The 22,719-nt window shown below is 37.1% G+C and overlaps 2 protein-coding genes across 3 annotated transcripts; both read left to right on the forward strand.

The window, feature by feature from the left end:
• Positions 1 to 690: 690 nt before the first annotated feature.
• Positions 691 to 10,016, forward strand: LOC107658879 (CSC1-like protein 1). Of its 2 annotated transcripts, none has more exons than XM_016447575.1 (23): positions 691 to 787; positions 2,991 to 3,174; positions 3,268 to 3,347; positions 3,667 to 3,742; positions 3,819 to 3,856; positions 4,039 to 4,181; positions 4,745 to 4,796; positions 4,883 to 4,991; positions 5,066 to 5,136; positions 5,590 to 5,670; positions 6,125 to 6,254; positions 6,334 to 6,467; positions 6,726 to 6,908; positions 7,021 to 7,174; positions 7,250 to 7,356; positions 7,436 to 7,522; positions 8,241 to 8,300; positions 8,415 to 8,577; positions 8,842 to 8,947; positions 9,027 to 9,194; positions 9,297 to 9,412; positions 9,728 to 9,781; positions 9,873 to 10,016. In XM_016447575.1, exons 2-23 carry the CDS (start codon positions 3,013 to 3,015, stop codon positions 10,008 to 10,010), a joined length of 2,412 nt encoding a protein of 803 aa, XP_016303061.1. In that variant the 5' UTR covers positions 691 to 787; positions 2,991 to 3,012; the 3' UTR covers positions 10,011 to 10,016. The 2 variants fall into 2 exon arrangements, with proteins under 2 accessions (XP_016303061.1, XP_016303060.1); XM_016447574.1 differs by having other exon boundaries at positions 3,013 to 3,174.
• On the forward strand, positions 4,018 to 22,669 carry LOC107658900 (radial spoke head protein 9 homolog). Its single transcript, XM_016447613.1, is given in 7 exon segments — positions 4,018 to 4,030; positions 16,795 to 17,048; positions 17,051 to 17,234; positions 17,573 to 17,741; positions 19,159 to 19,288; positions 19,837 to 19,983; positions 22,173 to 22,669. Coding segments are annotated over 6 exon segments (828 nt in total). The 5' UTR covers positions 4,018 to 4,030; positions 16,795 to 17,011; the 3' UTR covers positions 22,334 to 22,669.
• The last annotated feature ends 50 nt before the right edge of the window (positions 22,670 to 22,719 follow it).

Raw genomic sequence — 22,719 nt, forward strand, 5'->3', positions numbered from 1 at the left:
CAACAAAACTAATGAGTTTGAACGATGACTCATCTGAACGCCTCTGATTGGCCACTGCATTCCTAAGCTCAACAGATATGTGTGTGATTGGTTAAAATGCGCAACACTGTAAAAACGCCTAAAATGAAATACGGTGCAACATGAGCAGATTTTAATTTAATGCCGCAATCGACACTGTCTATTCATATTCACTTTTTAAGCAACAGACGTAATAGATTTAATTTGTTTATGCAGGGGCATTTTTGTCCAATTTAGTGGCATTTTTTGCCTTAAGTGCCCGTGGGCCTTCCCCAGCCTTATACACGCTCCGCCTATGGCTATGGGCCTATATTAGCCTACTTTTTTAAAACGTTTTGTAATTCCACTCTATTTTGTCTCAGCGCCATGGTTGTTTGAAAAATTAAATTGACTGAATGAACAACATATTAGAGAATGCAATGGCCGGTATACAGCCTAGTCATTATGCTTGAGAAAGGAAAAAATACTTTTTGTTTATAGCTACATTATTTATGTTTGATTTTATTTTTTTATTCTTTACTTTCTTGATTTAAAATCATTTATTCTTATTATTTTCTGTATTCCCCAAGTCATTTCGGGCCTTTTTATATATATATGTTATTTACAATGATAATTAATTAAAAAAAATGTGTGTGTATTGGTACATTGGGCGGAGATCGGTGTATCTGCGCATGTGCGGATGTGAGTCAGTGTAAAGTTGAGTTAGTTTACTCTCAGCGGACAGCTCGACCGGTTCTGCACAGTCCAGAAGCGGAAAAATTCAACCGAGGTATGCTTTTGTTTCATAACATGTTTTATTTATAAATGTCGAGAAAGCGCCACTCAGTGTCTCGGTTTATAACGAAATAGGCGTTATACAGAATCGTCATGACGTCACTGGCAGCGTGTCGATGTATGTGTCAGTTTAGTGTTTGTTTAGTTGTGTGTTCATGATGAGCTGTGTTTACATACTGGCATGGGTCTAACGACAATTAGTTTAGCTGCTAGTTAACCGTTTAGCTACCCGATTTTGGCTTTATTCTCAACCACCGACAGTTGTGGCAGTTCTGGTCCAGCTGTCAGTTTGGCAATAATAAGTTTCCACATAATAAAGAAGAAGTTGTTTTCAGTCATGCAAAATGTTGCTTAAACTGGGATAACAGGACAGGCAGTAGAGTATCATGTAAGTCATCTAATGCATTATGACAAGATCATGAATCTGAAGTAGAAAGAGAAAGTGTTTTTTCGACCATCCTTACAATAGGTGAAATTACTGAGATGTTTCTAAATAAAAGCTGTGCTGAACTATGTTCTGCATTTCACAGTCTGTTCAGACACATTGCAAACCAAGAATTTCTCACTGATGAGTGTCTTGAATGTTTTTCATTTGACACATACTGTGGGAGTTCATAGGGCAGAAACAGTCTACAAAACATGATATTTTTACTTAATAATTTTATCGTATTTTTCAGTCCAAGTATCTAAACATTCTTAAATCAATATTCATTTAACTGAGAAACACAATTTCTTAAGATATGTCTTATTTTCTGATAAACGTATCATAATTAAGTGAGTTTATGATTAAAACGAGAAAATATCTGTCGTTGGGGTAAGAAAAAAACAATTCAAAGGGAATGCAGGATTATTTTTCTTATCCCACTGACAGATATTTTTCTTTTTTTTAAAAGCATAAACTAACTTAATTTTGGTAGTTTTTTCTTCTCAAGTAAATATGTCTTGATTTTTTAATTTTTTTATATTTTGTAATGCATCAAAAGACAAAGTAAGAAAGATGTCATGAGTCACTTGAACAACAAAAAAACAAAACTAAAAAACAAATAATCTGAAAGCAATAGAGGATCTATGGGAGACCCCACCCAAAGGCACAGTGGGAGGAGTGGGAAAGATTATGACTTAGTGAGCTAGTGGCTATATTGATCCTTACTTTAATAACACATTCTTATAGCATTTAATGGTACCATGGATTATATCTAATGTAAGCATAATGTTCAAACATTTAACATCAATACAGTCACCAGTAATCTATCATCTAGGATCTTAAGTAATAAAGAATTTTAAGGCACAATCATGTTCATAAATCCCCAAAAACTTTTTTTTGTGCTGATGCAACATATTCATGTGATCTATACTATTGTGTAATTGTGTTTGGTTTGCAATAAAGTTATAAAAGACTCCCTCTAGAGTTTGAACTGAAGTGCATGTGACATTTCACATCCTTGCACTGATATGCCATTCACAACGCTGAAGATTCATGCTTTGAATCAAATATAGCTAACACCAGCTAATTTTTGAGGACTAACACCAGCTAATCTTAAACATATGTTCAATACCAACCTGTAACGTTGTCACACTAGGCCTATAAAGTATTCTTCTAAATGTTTCTAGAAGCTTTTAATTTTGCTGTGCCTACCAACTGGAATAGTTGAGAGAAATTGCTGAAAATTGATGCATATATTTCTGTTTCATCTTTTACTTTTATCTTTTATCATCCTTAATCTTTGTTTTTTTTCATTGGTAATGAGTGCTTTGAACAACTTCTGTAATTGTTTTAGGTAGCTGTATTTACTCAATTTTTATATCATTTTATTTTATTTTGTTGTGTTTTTATTGTTTTATTATATTTTAATTTTAATATATTTATTATTATTTTAATTTAATTTATTGTTATTATTTTATTTGTTTTAATTATTTTGTTTTATTTATTTTTTATTATTTAATCATTTAATTTAATTTTTTTTATTTAATTTTATTTTATGTGATGTGATGTGAATGTAATGTGTGTGTAGGCATGTGCAGGATCATGTTCTTCTCCTGAAAGGCTGTCATTGTAAATAAGAAAATAATTCTTAATTGATTTCCATGGATAAATAAAGATGAACAAACAAACAAAAACAATAGTCGTCTGGGATGCTGATGACATATGTGTCACCGAAGCAGATCTTTTCACGAGCAGCAAAAGTAAAATTGTGCAGTTTGTATCTGTTTGTCCTCCAGATGGCCTCCGCATGGTGGGAGCGCCTCTCTGTGTCGGTGAATAATAGCACAGCCCATGTGGACAACAGCAGCTGTTTCAGTGCCACACAGAGCACAGTGCTGAAGGGGGTGAATTTCGGAGGAGTGCCCATTGTTCTGCTGATTGACTTCTCACTCTTTGTGGTAAGTTCAGCAGTTAGTTGGGATCCGATTGGCTTGAACTGCTCGAGTTGCGTGATCTGATTGGTTGGTACGGTGCTGTGTATCTTCCTGCAGGTGCTGCTAATAGTCTTCACTCTGATCAGAAGGAAACTGTGGGATCATGGGAGACTCGCTCTTGTCGCAGAGACTGAAGGGTATGTGAGATGAAAACCGTAGTAGTCACTATGGAAACATACAGTGTTATAATTTATTGTAAATTGTCTTTAGTGAAACAAAAAATTGCATAAAAATTGCAGCGTTAAACTAGCCAAATTATTATTTAAAAATATAAAATGTATATTTTATATTTATTTTATGTCTAGTTATTTTTATAATATTTATTTATAATTATTTTATTTTTGTAATATTTGTATATTTTTATCATATTTTGAATTTGGAAAAAATCATTTTAAATAGAGAAGATGAAAACGGTGAGGATGGTGAGATGAAGAGTGCTGTCTTTTGTTGCTACAGGTTCAGACATGCTACTAAACGGCGTTACAGTAGAATGACGTCATCCGTGTCCATTGAGGAGCCCGAATATGAGAAGGTGAGTTCTGACCTCATAGTCATCCTCATTATGACATCATTCATGACATCATCAACATCTTCCTCATTTCCTGTAGGGTTGCTGCTCCTGGATCAACTTTATCGTCAATATGGAGTAAGTGCTGTTTTGGTGCTACATATTCATTTTACATGTTTACAACTCGACAGCTTTTACCTGTTAATATTGTTACTTTTTTCTAAGCTCAAATAGGGAAGTTTGCATGGGAAAGTCCTAATATGAACTAAGATGTGAAACTGTCTGATGTGTGTGTGGTTTGTGTGTGTGTGTGTGTGCAGCGAGACTTCGGTCCAGGAGAAATGTGGGGTGGATGCAGTACATTATCTGTCATTTCAGAAGCACCTGGTCATCCTGCTCTTGATCATCTGTGTGTTGTCCGTCACCATTATCCTACCGGTCAATCTATCCGGCGACCTGCTGGGTATCTGACATACACACACATGCACACTGGAAAATTCAATGCGGTCTCAAGAATCCTTCATACAGTAGCTTGGTTATAAACTAGTGAGCTGCCTCACTGTTTACTGTTTCTCTAAAGCAGAGACTTGACTAATACCAGAGACACTGACATAGAAAAATGAATGAAATGTGGCGAGCCTTTTTGAAATGAAAATGAGACTTATAAATAAGAGACTTCTTTAAAAACATTAAAAATCTTACTGATCCCAAACTTTTGAATGGAAGTGTATATATAATACAGCATAATTGTTTGAATATTTATTGAATATATACTTATTAATTTCTAATAATATAATATGATGTAGTATAATATAATTAATGTATAATATTTTGTTGATGTGACTTTGATATGAAGACATTCATGAACAAACTTGAAAAAATATGTTTTAAACATGATTTGATTGGTGATACTGTTATTGTCAGATTTTCCTGATGATTTGAAATATGAAATGTAATCATGACAGAGTTTTGGAGATTTTGATCTCTGCTGATGGGGAAAAAGTCAGAGTAATTTCTGTGTTCCAGGCAATGATCCCTACAGTTTCGGGAGAACCACCATAGGGAATCTTAAGAAGGGGTAAGTACAGTAAGTATCTATGCACAAATGTCTGAATGTATCAGTGTGTGTCCATTTGAACTGTATTTTATATGATGTCTTTGCAGTGATGCGCTGCTTTGGCTGCACACAGTATTTGCAGTTCTGTATCTCATGATCACGGTGGCCCTGCTGAGACGACACACCTCTAAAATGAAGGGAACCAAAAGAGAAATAGTAAGCCGTCCTGCCGTTTCTTTCTCTCTCTCTCTCACACATACATGATCTGACCCTTGTTTATTTTTCCATAGGCCAGAAACACCCTGTTTGTGAGGTCTGTACCCACTGCAGCCAGTAATGAGAGTATAAAAACTCACTTCATGTAAGTGGGAATGATTTTCCAAGACTTCATTCTGTTCACTTTATTTTTAGCCATATATCCAGACAGCTTTTCCTTCCCATCTCCATGTTATTTGTTCCATTCAGCATGCAGGGCATGATCTCAGCTTACAGTGGGATCTCAAAGACTTATTGGGCAGCATATATTTACGTGTCATTCACAGGAATTGATTAACATTACAGATAAAGATTATGCTTAAATAATAGCCATTATGCTTAATTTGGATAATTATGAGGTGTAATTTTGGTCCCAAATGGAACTGAAATCTGTTTTAATTCCAGGACTACTTGTTTTTATGAGCAAAGGAAGATAGATGGGAGATGTGTTCAGAAACAAATTATTTTTGCATTTCTGCCTTTCTGCCTCAGATACAGAAATGATGACATGTTTTACTTTAAAGGTTTTAATGTGTCTTGGCTGTATATTTGTTTGCAGGGAGGCGTACCCTACCTGTCAAGTGACTGATGTTAACTTGTGTTATGATGTTGCCAAACTGATTGACCTAAACAGAAACAGGTAAGAAAGCCAATTTTACCCGATATTATTCAAAGTTGTCCATAGATCTTATACACATACTCTCACAGACCTATATGATCCAGTATTATTGAAATACTATTACAGTCTTTATTAATAATTTAAATTAGTTTTTATTTGTATGTTTTCCATTTAAATTTTTTTTTGAGTTTTAATAATTCTATTACGTGTTTTGTAATTTTTATTTATTTATTTTTTATTTTATTTTTTTAATATGTTTAGTATTTATTACTTTTTAAGATTTCGTCTTAGTTATTTTAAGATTTAAGATCAAGTTAAACTAAATATTAGAAAAATATAAATATAAATATTTTATTTCAGTTAATTATATATATTTTTTCAAGTAACATTTTTAATAAAAAAAAGTTAAAAAAAAATAAAAAATGTATTAAAAAAATATGTGTCATGTTATTTTTATTGTAATATTTTGTAACAGAAAACGGGCAGAAAAAAACCTGCAACATTACAATAAGATACTCCAGCGCCAGGGATGTCGTGAGGTCATCAACCCGCGCCCATGCAGCCACCTGTGCTGCTGCTGCTGCTGCTGTAAGGGCTGTGAAGAGGTAAGTACTACCACCGTTAGCAATGGCCTTTGACTTTTCAAGCTTTGGGCGTCTAAATAACGTGTGTGTTTATTTGTAGGTTGATGCTATAGAGTTCTACAGCTCACAGGAGGCTGCTCTGCGTGAGGAAGAAGATAAACTGAAGCAGAGTGAAGAACTGCATCCTCTGGGCATGGCATTTGTCTCTCTGCAAAATGAGTACATGGCCACTTAGTAAGTGATTCACGCTCAGACTCAACTGCCTATGTATAAAAATTATGCAGAATTATACTGCCTTATAAGCCACATTGTTTTTACTAGAATCTAAGGTGAAATCTGTTGTGATAAGTCAAAGAAAAACTTGTTTCTTAGTCTGGATTTTTTTAGGTTTTGAAGTTAGTTAAAAATGTATTTCCTTATGGAGAAAATGAAAGGAATTATTAATTCTGGAACCTGACCATTGCACTTGGTGTCATTTGTCTTTCCTCACAGTATTCTGAAAGATTTCAATGCCCTGGAGTGTGGAGGCGGGGCAAGGGGTGTGGCTGGAGAAGAAATTGGCGGGGGAATCAGGTGTGGGTGTGGCCGGGAGCCTCAGCCGTCCTCTAAGAGCGCAGAACTTAGGGTGTACAAATGGAAAGTGAATTACGCTCCTCACCCATATAATATCTACTGGTATGTACCATTATACCTTGATGGAATGGAATCTGTTATATTTAGAGTTTATAGAGAAGATTATAACAATATTCACAATATTAACCTCTCACCTTCTCTTCATCTTTTTCAGGGAGAATTTGTCAATACGTGGGTGGCGTTGGTGGCTACGCTTTTTGCTGCTAAATGTAGCACTCTTTGTCCTCCTCTTCTTCCTCACAACGCCCTCCATCATCATCACCACCATGGACAAATTTAATGTCACCAAGCCCATTCACTATCTGAACGTATGTGACTGAATATGTGTAATGATGTGAGCACATGAAGTGCAGTGGTGTGAAGACAGTGTGTTGTGTTTGCAGAGTGCTGTTATCAGTCAGTTCTTCCCCACTATTCTGCTGTGGACTTTCTCGGCCCTGTTGCCCACCATAGTGTATTACTCTACACTGGGAGAGGCCCACTGGACCAGGTAGACCATCAAACTCAAATACACACACTCACACACAAACAAGCTCATTAATAATACTCCCCTATCTGTGTGTGTGAAGGTCCAGCGAAAATATGAGCATGATGTACAAGCTCTACATCTTCCTGATCTTCATGGTGTTGATTTTGCCCTCACTGGGCCTCACCAGGTACGAGCTGATGGTGATGATGAATATTGTTATTATTATTAGATGCAATTTTTTTTATTTCACAGTAAAATATCACAATAGTAGCATTTATTATTTTTGTTTCAGTGTTTTTATTATTATTATTGTTATTATTAGATACAAATGTTTGTTTTACAGTCAAATATTACATTAGTAGTATGTTGTATTTTTTATTTTGTTTTAATGTTATTATTATAATTAATATATATAAAAAAATTCACAATAAAATATTACAATAGTAGTATTTATTATTTTGTTTTAATATGTTATTATTATTATTATTATTGTTGTTGTTGTTATTACTACTACTATTATTATTATTATATAGAGATATAATCACAACATTTTTGGCCAAAATATGCAGCCCTACAAACAGTCACAGAAAACCTGGAAAAAAAATCACATTTTAAATTGCAATCACAAATTTTTTTTAATTAATTAATTAATTTATTTATTTGCATGGTTGTTTATTTTTCATAATTTATAAAAAAAAATAAATAAATCACAATTCGATTTTTTTCCCCCCAAATTGTGCTGCCATATTGTGGGTTACGTTAACGTTAACATAGTTAACTTGGTTCTAGGAAACCCACCCACCTGTGAATGTGATAATTTAGTATTTTGATTAGAGCACAGTGGGTCTAAAATGTTCCCAAAGTGAGCATATATACAGATACAGATGTGCTCTCTTTCCTCTCAGTCTAGACGTGTTTTTCCGCTGGTTGTTTGATATGCAGTCTGAGGGGAAGCTGAGGTTTGAGTGAGTATCTTGTGTATTTATCCTGGTGATTTATTTGCTCAAATCAGAATAATTTTGTGACATGCACCTAAATATATAAGTGACTCTCCATCTTCTTTTCTCTGTGTGTCTCAGGTGTGTGTTTTTACCTGATCAGGGTGCGTTCTTTGTAAATTACGTGATCGCGGCGGCTCTGGTAGGCTCTGGCATGGAGCTGCTGCGGTTGCCAGCGTTACTGCTCTACATTGTGCGTCTGGCACTCGCACATTCGGCTGCTGAGAGGAAATATGTTAAACAGGTCCGTCTGTGGCGTTTGATCTTTCAAAAAGGAAAAAAGGATCTTTTGCTTCAGAACTTGCTACGTTTTAACCAACATGGCATAAAAAAGTTTTTAAAAGATTTTTTTTATTTATTATACTTTCATTTTAATTAAGCATTGACATTTCTATCATGCTATATAGACATCAGGTTGAAAATAAGTCTGATTTGAATAGAATTTACTAAAATGTGTTGCTGATACACTTGTAATCTCTTGTCTCTGGTTCTTTGTTTCTCTGTGTAGAATCAGGCGTATGAGTTTCAGTACGGAGCGATGTATGGATGGACTCTGTGTGTGTTCACAGTCATCATGGCATACAGCATCACCTGTCCTGTCATCGTTCCCTTCGGTCTGATTTCTTTCCTCAAGGCCTTACACACAGTATTAGTGTATGTAACATCACATTAACACACAGGCCGTGTGTGCAGGTTTGCTGTACCTGCTGCTGAAACACCTGGTGGACAAACACAACCTGTACTTCGCTTACCTGCCCGCCCGCCTCGATCGGCAAGTTCACCTGGGAGCTGTCAATCAAGCGCTGGCTGCACCAATCATATGCCTGATGTGGCTTTATTTCTTCTCTGTGCTCAGAACAGGTAACGTCCACTAACTGGCTAATTAAATCAGTGTTTCTCAGACAGTTGTATTCATATATGTGAGTCACATAGTGGAGATATGTTGATTTTGTGTCTCCACAGGCTTCAAGGCAGCTACGTCAATGTTCACTTTAGTGGTTCTCTGTGTGACCATCTTTATCTGTTTAAGTTACACCTGCTTCGGACACTTCAAATACCTCAGTCCGCACAACTACAACGTAAGCTGCTTTGTTCTGTGTCAAAGTTTTATCAAAATTTACAGTGCATTGTTGTAATTTAACCATAATTTAATGGTTATAGTTTAACCACCCCATAACCTTAAACTAATGCATTCACACACACACACACACACACACACACTCACATATTTCTCCTCTGCTCAGCTTGTCCCCTAATCTTGCTTTCTTATAAACCTGGCATTGTATATTTCAAATATGGTTGGCTCTGTGAAATATTGCTTTTGGTCCTCTATTTTAAGTAACTTTGGATAAAAGCGTCTGCTAAATGCATAAATGTAATTGTCTATAATTCAGGTTAAGGAGGAAGATGAAGACACAGATAGAGGTTCACAGAGCTCATCTGCATCGGCAAGTTTCGCATTTTTATATTACATACATTTTTTTTTAATCCTGATAGATTTTGAGATTATCAAAATCTCTCTCTCTCTCTCCTTTTTAGGTGTATCTTCCCAAAGTTTTGAACCCAGATGCATCATCTGAATCTGATGAATGCAGCACTCACCATTCATACGGCACCACAGACACAAGTCCGCCCTTCCTCAGCACTGAGGAAGACTGTCCAGACTCAGATATCTAACAACAATAATCAGTCAACATCGACCAATCACAACTGCCATTTCACCTCTGGAGGAAATGGTTCTTGCTGTATTGAGGTTGGAGGTCAGTGTGAAGATGTAGGGGATGTACTTTTAAAAACGGGATCTCTTGGAGAGAGAAAAAAATCACACTTTCTAGCTTTTCATTTTTTTTATACACACTGAGAGACTTGAGGAACATTTAATCATGAACTGCAATATAACAAACCTAAAGGAGCTTTTCAGGATCAATTCTTCTCGCCAAAGACTTTAAACACTTTCTAAATTGCCATTCAAACACGCTGTCCAAACATTTCTACAAAACCAGCTTCGCCAATGAGCACTTGCCAAGGAGTACAAATATAACTTGAGTATATCAAAACACTTGAACTGACACTTGTGCCTTGATGGAAACAACTTAACACACTTTATACCTGTAATTTGTATGAGTGTGTGATTGAGAAAGTGAGCTTATGTATTGTTTGTCATTCCTAATTTTCTGTTTTAAAGCAACGTTTTATACAAATATGATAATATATTGATGTTGCCAGATATATTAATCTCATAGCTCAGTGGCCTTTCATTACCATATCTGTATAGTTGTGTGAGAGAATGAATCATCACTAGGTGGCACTGTTCCTCTCTGATCGTTCTGGTTCTTCCCAGAGCAGTACAGACTGAAGCAGAGAGATGTTTCGGTTTCAATACAAGTTAAACTCAATATTTTGGCATAGTGTCAATTATTAGAGAAAATAATGTAGAAGAAAAATATGCAAAGATTGTATTTACAGTAAGGATCTTACAATGAAGTAAGCAGGGCAAAGCATAAACCTTATAGACTTAATTTTTTTTTGAGTTAACATAAGACTAGCGTGATAAAATCACTTGCTGACCATGTCTGCATAACGTTCAACTTCAATGTCATGATCACGCCAGTAAGAAAGGAGTGTTTACATGGAGCAAATTCTAATTATATTGGAAACTATTAACTAGAAACTACTTAGAAAAGTGTTCCCACTTTAAAAAAGGGCAAACTTCACAGAGCAAATAAGAAACAGGCCTTTACGAAATAATGTAGGTGTTTTATCAAGTACAAGCATCATATCTGTTCCTTTAGCTGTAATGCAGGGGAAAGATATTGTGGATATGAAGGGAACACATGACACCTGTGTGTGTTTGTGTTTTTGTTCTGAATATTCATTAGGCTATATGAGCGGAGCAGGAACTGAATTTTAGTGTCTGATCATTTAAATGGCTCAACCTCCGAACATTCAGTCTCATATTCTTAAGCCTCAGATTTTCCTGGAAATGGATGAATGAACGTCCTCCACACACACATTTGACACATTTCTCCTGACTGCGGTTTTCAGCTCATTAGTCGGGATAGAGCAGAATCGTCTTATTTTAACACCATAAGCAGCCCACAAACTCGAGTGACCGGCTCCAAACGCCAGGATCAGCATTCAAAACTGCATAAGAACAGAAACTGATCCAATGTGAGTGTGTGTTTGTGTGTCAAACTTTATTCATATATATAAACAGGTACCACGGGGAACAAAAAACATGGTAAAACTAGTATTTTTTGTACTTTTTATTAGTGCCAGGTGGTTAATTGGGTTCATGTTTAGGTTGCCAAATATTTTATTGCACAAAACTTTTAAACTTTGTAACTTTTAAGATTTTTTTTGGTATGTGTGTATTTTAGTAGGATGGATCTCATACTTTAAACACAATACTGTGTAGAGATCACGTGTTTGGTGTAAACCATATGCACAGTCATATAAAAGAAGATTACATGTATTTTTTACAGCTTAATTTCATTCTGTGAGAGCCAGAAATAACAGCATTTACAGTGTTTGACACCACAATAAACCCTCAGAAGGCTTTACGGTCCTAATGACACAAACGCCCATATGCAACTTGAGACAAAAGATGCATATGAGTCAAATAAAGCATTTCTGTATTTCTTTAAATGGGCTGAAATCCCAGATCAGGTTTCACTGAATGGTGTTTGCTGGGGGTCTCAGGGTGGCAAAACTCCCAAACCAATGAAGCATTCCGGTTATAATGTGTTTCAAGTGTTGACAGCTGTAGCGAATCCAGAAAAACCTTATTGTACCTCTTGAAACAGCTGTTGGAGGATGGGATGTAAAAACAACAATTAGGATAGTAAATAAACGGTTTCTCATATTAGTTTTGCTTGTTAAGGCAACCGTTAACACTGTTATTTCTCATGCTTCTGCATATGGATTTAAATGAATTCCTAACACTAAATCACTAAATATAAACTTTAGGATGTAACTCATTCTTTGCTGTTTGAGAATGATACCTTAAAGGAATAGTTCAGCCAAAAAAAATAATATTTGCTGAAAATGTACTCCTCCAAGATGTAGATGAGTTTGCTTGTTCATCAGAACAGATTTGGAGAAATGTTGCATTACATCACTTTCTCACCAATGGATCCTCTGCAGCGAATGGGTGCCGTCAGAATGAGAGTCCAAACAGCTGATAAAAACATCACAATAATCCACACCACTCCAGTCCATCAATTAATGTCTTGTGAAGTAAAAAGCTGTAAAGTTTTAATGAACTAATCCTTCATTAAGACATTTTTAACTTCAAACCTTTGCTTCTGGCCAAAATACGAGTCCTCTGTCCATAATATTGCTTTCTCGAGTGAAAAAGTCATCTCGTCTGAATCATGAGAGAAATCTGCACAGATCAAACACCTTTTATAAGCAAAAACAGTCCAAAACAGTTCTAAACAGCTATGTTGGTGGATTTTGATGTGAGAGAACAACAGTGAATGGACTTTTTCTGAGATGGAAGGATTATAATGAATTATGGACTCTGGCCAGAAGTGACAGTTTAAAGTTAAAATGCCTTGATGGATTTGTTTATTACAAACACGCATCTTTTCGCTTCACAAGATATTAATTGATGGACTGGAGTGGTGTGGATTGCTTGTGGGTTATTGTGATGTTTTAATCAGCTGTTTGGACTCTCATTCTGACGGCACCCATTCACTGCAGAGGATCCACTGGTGAGAAAGCTTACAAATGCTCTGGAATTATCATGACATTTGCACAGGGAAAAACCAACAATAAACACAAAAAAACTAGTTTTTTAAAGAAAGTGCAATTTTTCAATCGTGTGTACCGGTTTCTGGACATGATGTGAATTCTGTCATGTAACTCACATCACATGATTGACACACACACACACACACACACACACACACACACACTGAATGGCTCGTCTCCAGCTGCGTTTGGTCTTTTAAACTACAGGAACCAATTATTGTTGTACTTGTATATGGTGCCTCGAAATACTCCAAAGATAATTCATCCCTCCATTAACACAGCCGAAGATGTTTCCTCCTCTCCTCCCTTCTTCTCTTCTCTTTTCAGATGGTCTGCACTCTTTTCTGAAGCCGTGATTGATGCCTCTGACCTGGTGACCCGGAGTACGTATGACTGATCTCTGTGCCAGCCAACCACAAAGCCCGACGGCATTGATTTCCCCTGCTGATCCCTCCCTTTTGTCTGCGGGGATTATTCCCATGGCAACGCCGGTGGTCCGTAAGGTACCGTTCTCAGAGCTGAGAGTAATATACCCTCGCCAAGCCCTGGGGGTAAACTTATTCCACTTCACCCAGACACAACTTTTAAGGAAAAACTAATAGCAAAGTTTTGTTTCCTTGCCAGACGTCTCTTAAGGTTAGCAGAGTTTACTCAGGGAAGAAATTGAGACCGAGAGAAATGAGTAAAGAAACAAGATTTAGAGGGAGAATTCCCAGATTGGGACTTTTGCTCTGTTATCTGATCGTCAACAGAATCTAACAGAGCAAGAAATCTGCCTCTGAAACTGCAGTCTGTAACTCTACAACTCTCTTTAGCTTAGGGGGAAATTCTGTCATCGTTTACTCAGCCTCGTGTCGTTCCGTGTGACTTTCTTTCTTGTGTGGAAGAAACTGAATGAGGAAATTGTGAGGAACATACTTAAATTGAAATTGTTATTTTAGCTCGAATCATATTTGTGGTTAATTATACTGAAATATGTCAAGTATGGTATCAGAAGACATGCAATGCACATGTAATTCATGTAAGTACTGTTATGCATCTTGTGGAGCTTGACAACCTCATTGGCTTTCACTGTACTAAAAAGAGTGAACTAAATATTCTGCAAAACATCTAGTTTTGTTCCACAGATGGAAGAAATTCATGTTGGAGTAATATGAAGGAGAGTAAATGATAACAGAATTTTCATTTTTGACAGAACCACCCTTTTAAAGTAACTTTTTCCACTGTAAAAAAGTTAGAGTAAGAAAGTATCCATATAAAAACAGAAAAGGTACTCATCATTTTCTGCCACAATATTTTCTGTTAAGTTTTCGGACGTGTCCTTTAACTTGAAGCAATTTGTAATTTAAAATACGGTGAAAACACCTGTGAAAAGTCAATATGGATCTGTACTTATGAAAAATGTCTAAAATGATGTACACAATAAATTAATGATAAAAGATGTATATGTGAGCAGAGTATTTCTGCTATAGCAATGTTAAATAGAAAACATTTGATTTTGTCAGAATCATTTTTGTTAACTGAAATAAAATAAAAATATTAGATGAAAAGAAAACTTTAATTTAAAAAGCATAAACAGAAATGAGAAATTATGCCTTGGCAACTAACCGAATATAAGTTTAATTACTAAAACTAAAAAAACTAATAAAAATGACAAAAGCACATAACAAAATATTTAATTAAAATGAAAACTGAATATATAAATAAATTTAATTGCATAACTATAATTAAATTACAGAAAAAATAAGAATAATCACTTTTTTTCATGGGAGAAGTAATTAAATTATCATATAGTTATTAAATTAAATAATGCATTACACCCAACACTGTATATGTCAAAGTTGGGTCAAGCAGTGAAAACCTAAACATAAGTTAGTGCGCCTATAAGGCCTTATGTTTTTTCTCAATAAGTCATGTTGAGTTCTACCAGCTGAGACAAGCATGAGACAAATCTGTCCAAAGATGTGAAATACAGATATCTTCACTTCCTTCCCGCCCTCTTCCTCTCCTCCTCATCCTCCCCTTCCTGTCTGAAGTCTTCTCCCTCTGGTGGTGCTCTTTCAGAGGCTTTGTGAGTTCTAGCCAGAGGCGTGTGTAATGTTGTGGCCACTAATCTCCTGTGAATGAGGCCGTCTGTCTGTGTGCGTGTTGATCCTGTGTGCCGCTAACTCAACAGAGTCTTTGTGGCTAACCGCTCCTCAACAGCGCTGAAGCACCGTCCCACAGTAATGCAGACACATGAGCCTGCTAGCGCTCACACAGGGACCTGCTTTAAGAGCGCTGGAGTGCTAAGCACTTGACACCTGTAACGGATGCTGCTTGTTAAGGTTTGACCATGCAGGAAAAAGCTTATGCTGTAGAGCAGACATGCGCTCTTAAAAATAAAGGTTACATAGGGGTTTTCAAAACCCAAGACCTTTTTTCTTAGTATGAAGAACATTAAAAAAAATCTAATTAACCTTTTTTTTCACTATAAAGAACCTTTTGTGCAATGGAGAGGTTTCATGGAGGTTATTCATTGAAACATCAATGCCAATAAGGAACCTTTATTTATTATTATAAACAAACAAAAAAAAAAAAGAAAAGAAAAGAAAGTTAGTTCACTAAATATAAGATGTTAAAAACCACCATGCATGACACTTAACAATTTCATCAAGGAAAATAAAAAAAAAAAAAATTAAACCTTCTTTAAAACCTTTAATGTTTATTTCATTGTGGCATTGCTTTCATGACAATTAACAATTTGTATTTATTCTCATTACTGTAATAAGAGTTATTATAGTTAACTGACATGGAAATTAAAATTAAAACCATTAAAAAGTTACTTGAAATAAATCATTCATTCATTCATTAATTTACCATAATACAAATTTGGGGGTAAAATGTTCTTAACTGTCAAAATAATTATGTCACAATGCAAATAATTATAGATAGATAGATAGATAGATAGATAATATAAAAATATAACTTCTTGTTTTTTTTCCTTTGGGATGAAATATGAGTTTTCTAATGCCTGTGCAAAACTGAAATCATACTTTCCTCTCTACTTCTGTTTGTCATCATCTTAAACAAACTGTCACACACAGCCTCTGTCTTCACACATAAACACACTAATGTGTTCTCAACAGGCAGCTGACTTCTGCTGTCAGCCGCGGATGCTGTTAACAGCACTAGTTCACACATACAGCGTGTGAAGCTGCTGGTATCACGCAGAGGGCATTAGGCCATGAACATACATCCTGCCAGCTGTGCCACATGCTTCCTGTTCGTCTCTCTCAGTAGATGAGGAGCCTCCTGTGAGCGACTGTCATCTGTGCAGACATCTAACTAAATTAAATCCCTTATTATCATCATGACCAAAAAAATGCTAAATTAAAAAAATACAAATATGTAATAAAATATTCATTTAAATTAATATATACAGGTGCATCTCAATAAATTAGAATGTCGTGGAAAAGTTCATTTATTTCAGTAATTCAACTCAAATTGTGAAACTCGTGTATTAAATAAATTCAGTGCACACAGACTGAAGTAGTTTAAGTCTTTGGTTCTTTTAATTGTGATGATTTTGTCTCACATTTAACAAAAACCCACCAATTCACTATCTCAACAAATTAGAATATGGTGACATGCCAATCAGCTAATCAACTCAAAACACCTGCAAAGGTTTCCTGAGCCTTCAAAATGGTTCAGCTCTAGTGAGCTGTGTGTGTGTGTGTGTGTGTGTGTGTTAGAGAGAGAGAGAGAAAAAGTTGCTATAACAACAGGCTGCTTGGTATTTTGTTTACCTTAGCAACCGCAGAGTAACTGGAGAGTGAGGCTGATTAGCTTGCTAGTGTCAGTTCTCTAATAAGCGAAGTAAATACAAATCACTGAAGTACTCTTTTATAAATAAAAATTTGTTAATAAATAGCGTTGCGATGGACTTTGAGTCTTTGCATTACTCGTTGGATTTAGCCGTAATGGTTTGACTCTGAGCAGTGAGCAGAGAGCCGCTCTTCAAACCTCGCTGGTCATTCTCAAGAGAAACTATAAATTCAGCCGGGTTTTGTTTTGGGGAAAGATTTTGGGGCTAAAATGCGACTATTTTATTGCTCAAGGAGTTGAAGAGGATGAAATGAAGAACAGAAAGTCTTTGTACAGGTAGGAAATCATGTTGCTTGTTTAGATAAGTGCTTGTCTACTCATTGTGATCATGTACAATGGCTAAATTAGAATCAGCAAAATATGACACATTATTGGTTTTATTACTCATTTCTGTTGGAAATGTAATTTTAATATGGTGGTCATTGAAGTGAAAGTTCTGATTATTTCTTTAAAAAACAAAGTAGGCCTATAAATGTATTTTGTAAATGTATTTTATTAGTCAGTATTATTTGGAAAAACTGATATTCAATACCAATATCTGTTTAATCTTGTAAGTGAGTGATAAAACATGTTCTGTCTCAAATTAATTTGCATAATTTTTTATCATTAAACAGTTTAAACTGCATGGATTGGCACCTGCTCCCCCAAGCCACTGAGTCCATGATTGCAGATGTGGCATTAGCAGCACAGGGGCGATTCACAGGTGACCCGTCCCATGAGTACGAGCACACAGAGATGCGCATTAAGGGAGAGGGGGATGATGCCACGGAGGAAGAGGTCACGGTGAGAGGAGGGGCGTTTGGGTTACACGACACAGATGGTACTATAACGAGCATGCAGCATTCTGGAAATAGGAAAGTAGATGGAAGAAAATGAACAAAAGCCCATCTTCTTTGGTTAATTTGGTATATATGCACTTAAAGGGTTAGTTCACCCAAAAATGAAAATTAGGCTGCGTTTTACTCACCCCCAAGGCATCCTAGGTGTATATGACTTTCTTCTTTCAGACGAATCCAGTCTGAGTTATATTAAAAATGGTCTTTGATCTTTCAAGCTCTATCATTGCAGTCAGCGGGTGTTGCATTGCTTCAGTCCAAAAGAAGTTAAATAAAAAGTGCCCATCCGTAAAAAAAAGTGTCTCACATGGCTCCGGGGGGTGAACAAAGGCCTCCTGTAGCGAATCGATGCGTTTTTGTAAGAAAAATATCCATATTCAAAACGTAATAATCACTTGAATCTAGCTTGCGCTCACTGTTGTAAACGGAAGCAGTTCCGGGGGAACGACGTATGAGGTCGGCTTTGCTCATGCGCCGCTCAGAAGTGACGCACGCGGAAACGCAGTGGAGAGATCAAAACAAAACAATGGTCAAGAATTAAAAGTACAAAACGAAGATTTGTAAAGAAGAATGTCAGAGTATTTCGATATAAGCCAAGAGGAGACTGGTTTTCCTTTGCTAAAGTAAGGAAACTTTGCTTCCTTTGATCCTGTAAACAAACGTTGGTTTTCATGAGACTCACCGGCGCATGTGCAACGCTGACCTCATACGTCATTCCCCCGGAACTGCTTCTGTGTACAACTGCTGGCGCAAGCAACATTAAAGTGATTATTACGTTTTGAATATTGATATTTTTCTTACAAAAACGCATCGATTCGCTACAGGAGGCCTTTGTTCACCCCCCGGAGCCGTGTGAGACACTTTTTTTCATGCATGGGTGTTTTTTATTTAACTTCTTTTGGACTGAAGCAATGCAACACCCGCTGACTGCAATGATAGGGCTTGAAAGATCAAAGACAATTTTTAATATAACTTCGACTGGATTCGTCTGAAAGAAGAAAGTCATATACACCTAGGATGCCTCGGGGGTGAGTAAAACGCAGCCTAATTTTCATTTTTGGGTGAACTAACCCTTTAAGAATCATAGCATGTTTGTCTTAATAAAATACAGATCTTGCTTTGTTGACCAACAAAGTTGGTCTTTAATTTTTAGCAATCAAAGAGTCTAAACATTTCAAGAAAAATTGGAAACACACACAAAATGAACGTTATGTTTATGTGGCCGTGGTAATGTTTGGATGTAAAACAACTTATTATTTATTCGGTTTTCTGTTTATTCATGGTTTATAATGGAGTAAACATGGTAGATGGCAGGAGGCTTGTTGAATGTTTATGGAGCGGTTAACATGCCTCCGTTTCTGCAGGTGAAAGTGAATGAGGCAAGTAGATTGGCAACGACCATGTCAAACATCGATAAAGATGTGTCTGTAGTGCCACGTGGTGCATTTACCAAGAGCCCCTGCGGCAAAGTGCAGACAAACCGAAGCTTTGGAGGTACAGTATGCTTACAGCCAAACTCCTAGCAGTTCACAAGTGTTTGTATATGTTTTCCACCGGCAATCAGATGCAGCTGTGTGAGTATAAAACTAAAGTCTGTATGTTTCCATTTCCTTGTAAAATGCAATCCATTTCAGTTCTCTGAAAACACTTTCTTGTAATCAGTCTTCAGTTCCTCTCGTTATGTTGTCATTTATTTGAATTGTCAGACCCTAGATCTGTTTAAATTTTGAACACATGATTAGGGTGACCATAAGTCCTCTATTTCCTAATTGCCAAAAATGTCCAGGTTTTGTCTTTGTTTCTCAATTGACTTGCTCTCCACAGTCCTCATACATTATATGTACAGTATGAGCAATTGCATTGCTTTGACCATTCTCTGTAAGATCCCACCTTCTTGCTCACCATGATTGGTCAGTTATGTACAATAGGAAGAACAATGGGAAAACAAAGCAAAAACCTGAACATTTTAGGCAATTTAGAAATCCCGGCCAGGACATGTCCGGGAAAAAGAGGACGTATGGTCACCCTAAACTTGATCGCAGGTCTAGATCCCGTTGAGGCTGTGAAACTGTGCAACTATCTGCACTTCCATGAACCGGTTAACCTGAAAAAGAAGTCCATCTTGGAAATGTCTCACCTGAACCCTGCTATTGACTTTCTAGATCCTTTGAGCGAGGATGTTCCCAAAGGTAATTAAAAGGAATGATCTTTCATTATCTTTCTCCATGATGATTTATTCTTGATGTGGTTTTATTTCCAGTCACATTACTGTTTCTGAAGGTACTGTGGGAGTCTCCAGCTCCCACCCTCTAGTCTTGTAATGAAATGTTTGCAATGAAGTCGGACCCCTCTTTTGCTATAGACATTATAATTCAAAGGTTCATTCAAAAAATGATGCTGACATGCAAATTGCATTTAGGAAGTCTTAATAGTGGTTGGAAATATGAGGAGGGTGTAAAAACCCTTCTGCAAGGCATCCCATGATCCCTGTAGCTGAATTTCCCTGGGTTAATGACAGATATGATTTGGCAGCTGCCTAAGGCCGAGCGAAAGCCAAGGAGACATCTGGGGTGTTGTTCTGCAAACTATGATCCCATTGTTCTTTTTTCTTTCTGGGAAGATGCGTTTGGGATTGCCATTTTCTACAACAATGATAAATCTCCCACTCGTATATCTTGGTGTGTCTTCCCGCCATGTTTGTCAGTTGGGAGTGAACTAACAAAACAGTTATTCAGAAAGCTATTCGTCTGTTGTCGTTCCCCACAATTCAAGTCAGACATAAGCTTGCTGAAAGGTATTCATCAAGCACGCTTCATGAAGCATTACCCATCGCTTGCCTACAGGCTACAGACCACTACTGATTGTTTAACATTGAGTTCCTCAAGGAATATCTGGTTCTGCTGATCCTGAATCTTAACCAGATGGAATCTGACTTGTTTTAACATACAGAGCGAAGCAATAGAGCATCACTTTAAGCCTCGACATTTACTGAAAACGTGGTTTGTGACTCTTTCCTGTTGAATGCGACCTTGAAGTGTAAAGATGGAGAAGTCAATGACTCATCAAAGACTGTAAATTCTAGCATTTCCTCACTGGGAATATTGTTATTAGACTCTGATTTAGAAGGCAAATGCCTCTTTGTTGTTTCTCAGTAGAGTCTGAAGGCACAGTCAACTTATTGGACACATGCCCAGACTTTAAGTGTGGTAGAAACATCTCAGCTGTTTCATTAAAGGAGGTGATCTGTCCTTATTTCTCTCTCTCTAAGGGATGGCTTCTAACCTCAGGCAACACTAGGCTAAGTTGATTTGTTTTGCCTGAAAAAGTAGAGCAGGTCTCAAACAGAGGGCATTTACCCACCCTGCGTAACAGTTTCTTCCTTTTCCCCTTGACCAATCAGGTGGAAAAAACCCAATCCCCACTCAAGAATTGCCAGAGGTGAACAGGTTCATCTGGACGCCTCAAATAGTGGGTAGAGAATACTGGGAATGGGCGGTGATATTAACTGCCACCCCCCCTTCGGCTTCACTCAGGTTTCCTTGAATGTGGCCTGGACAAGGAAAAAGTAGGGAGATTTCCCAAGAACTTGGAAAGGCAGAAAATATTGTACAAGCGCATGACTTTTAAGCCAAATATCACTGTAAGAAATGGAGGGAAATGGTTTCGTTCAGTGTTGATGGAAGCAATTTGTATTAATATTAAGGGATCCGGCAGGGATTGTAGGTGGGGGGAGTGAATATCCAGCGCTCTCTCCATCATCAATACCACGACTGAGGTGAGACCTTTGAGCAAGGCACCAAACCCCCAACTGCTCCCCGGGCGCCGCAGCATTGGCTGCCCACTGCTCTCGGTGTGTGTTCACTGTTTGTGTGTGCGTGTTTGTTCACTACTCGCTGTGTGTGTGCACTTGGATGGGTTAAATGCAGAGCACAAATTCCAAGTATGGGACACCATACTTGGCCACACGTCACGTCCTTTCCTTCCTTTCCTAGCAGTTAATGTTCAGTGCTGCAATTCAAACAGACTTCACTGGCATTGAGCTTTGCGGTACTGGGCGCAAGCCAATGCCAGCAGCTGGATACAGGGGCCACACAGACAGAAAGACCCCAGAGCGCCTCTTCTTTATACACCAGTGATAATAGTCATCCATAACAGAGCCAACTTTCTGTCACACAACTTTCTTCTCCAGATTTTACTTTGCATCTGTCACACCATCACAGTCTGGATTCTGTCAGTGGTTGTTATGTGTAATGGTTGAAAATTCAGGTTCAGTTTATACAAAATGCTTTTTGCCTTCTCTTTCCTCTTTGATCTTGCACAGTAGGATAATTCTAGTCTTTTTCTTGTCATTTTTGCTTACTGTGTGTTCTTCATGCAGGGTCATGGTGCCTCCAGCTTGAGCGGGGCAGCACTGTGTGTGTATTACGCAGTTTGCTCTGGCTGGGTCTCACCTTCTTCCACGTTCCCCAGGCCCCTCAGCATGGCCACATCTACATGGGAGACGGACTTATGAACCTTGACCTGCCCTTCATGTTATAGCAGCCAAAAGTACTTTTGAAGACAGAACATTTTGCCACATTTTGAAGACAGCAAAAGGCTTTAATCTCACTCGAAGTCTTAATGTGTAATCAACTCTGTGATTTACTTGAACTATAATTTGCTTTCTGTTATTTAATTTCAGGAAAACATAAACATGTCAGCTTGTTTGGAAAGTTGGAAGTTGCATTGGTGTTTCAACCTTTAAGGCAGTCACAAAAGTGTACCTTAGTTTTTCTCTGGCGCAAACACGTACAAACTTAGAAACGTCTGCAAGTGAGGTAAAAATTTATTTGAAAATCTGCCTGTGAAATAATATAATTTATAATTTCTTCAAATCACATGGTGGAAAGCCAAATCAGAGGGCTGAACATACAGCTCTAGAGTTA

The sequence above is a fragment of the Sinocyclocheilus anshuiensis genome, unplaced genomic scaffold (assembly GCF_001515605.1).
Source record: "Sinocyclocheilus anshuiensis isolate Anshui unplaced genomic scaffold, SAMN03320099.WGS_v1.1 scaffold283, whole genome shotgun sequence".
Classification (NCBI taxonomy): Eukaryota; Metazoa; Chordata; class Actinopteri; order Cypriniformes; family Cyprinidae; genus Sinocyclocheilus; species Sinocyclocheilus anshuiensis.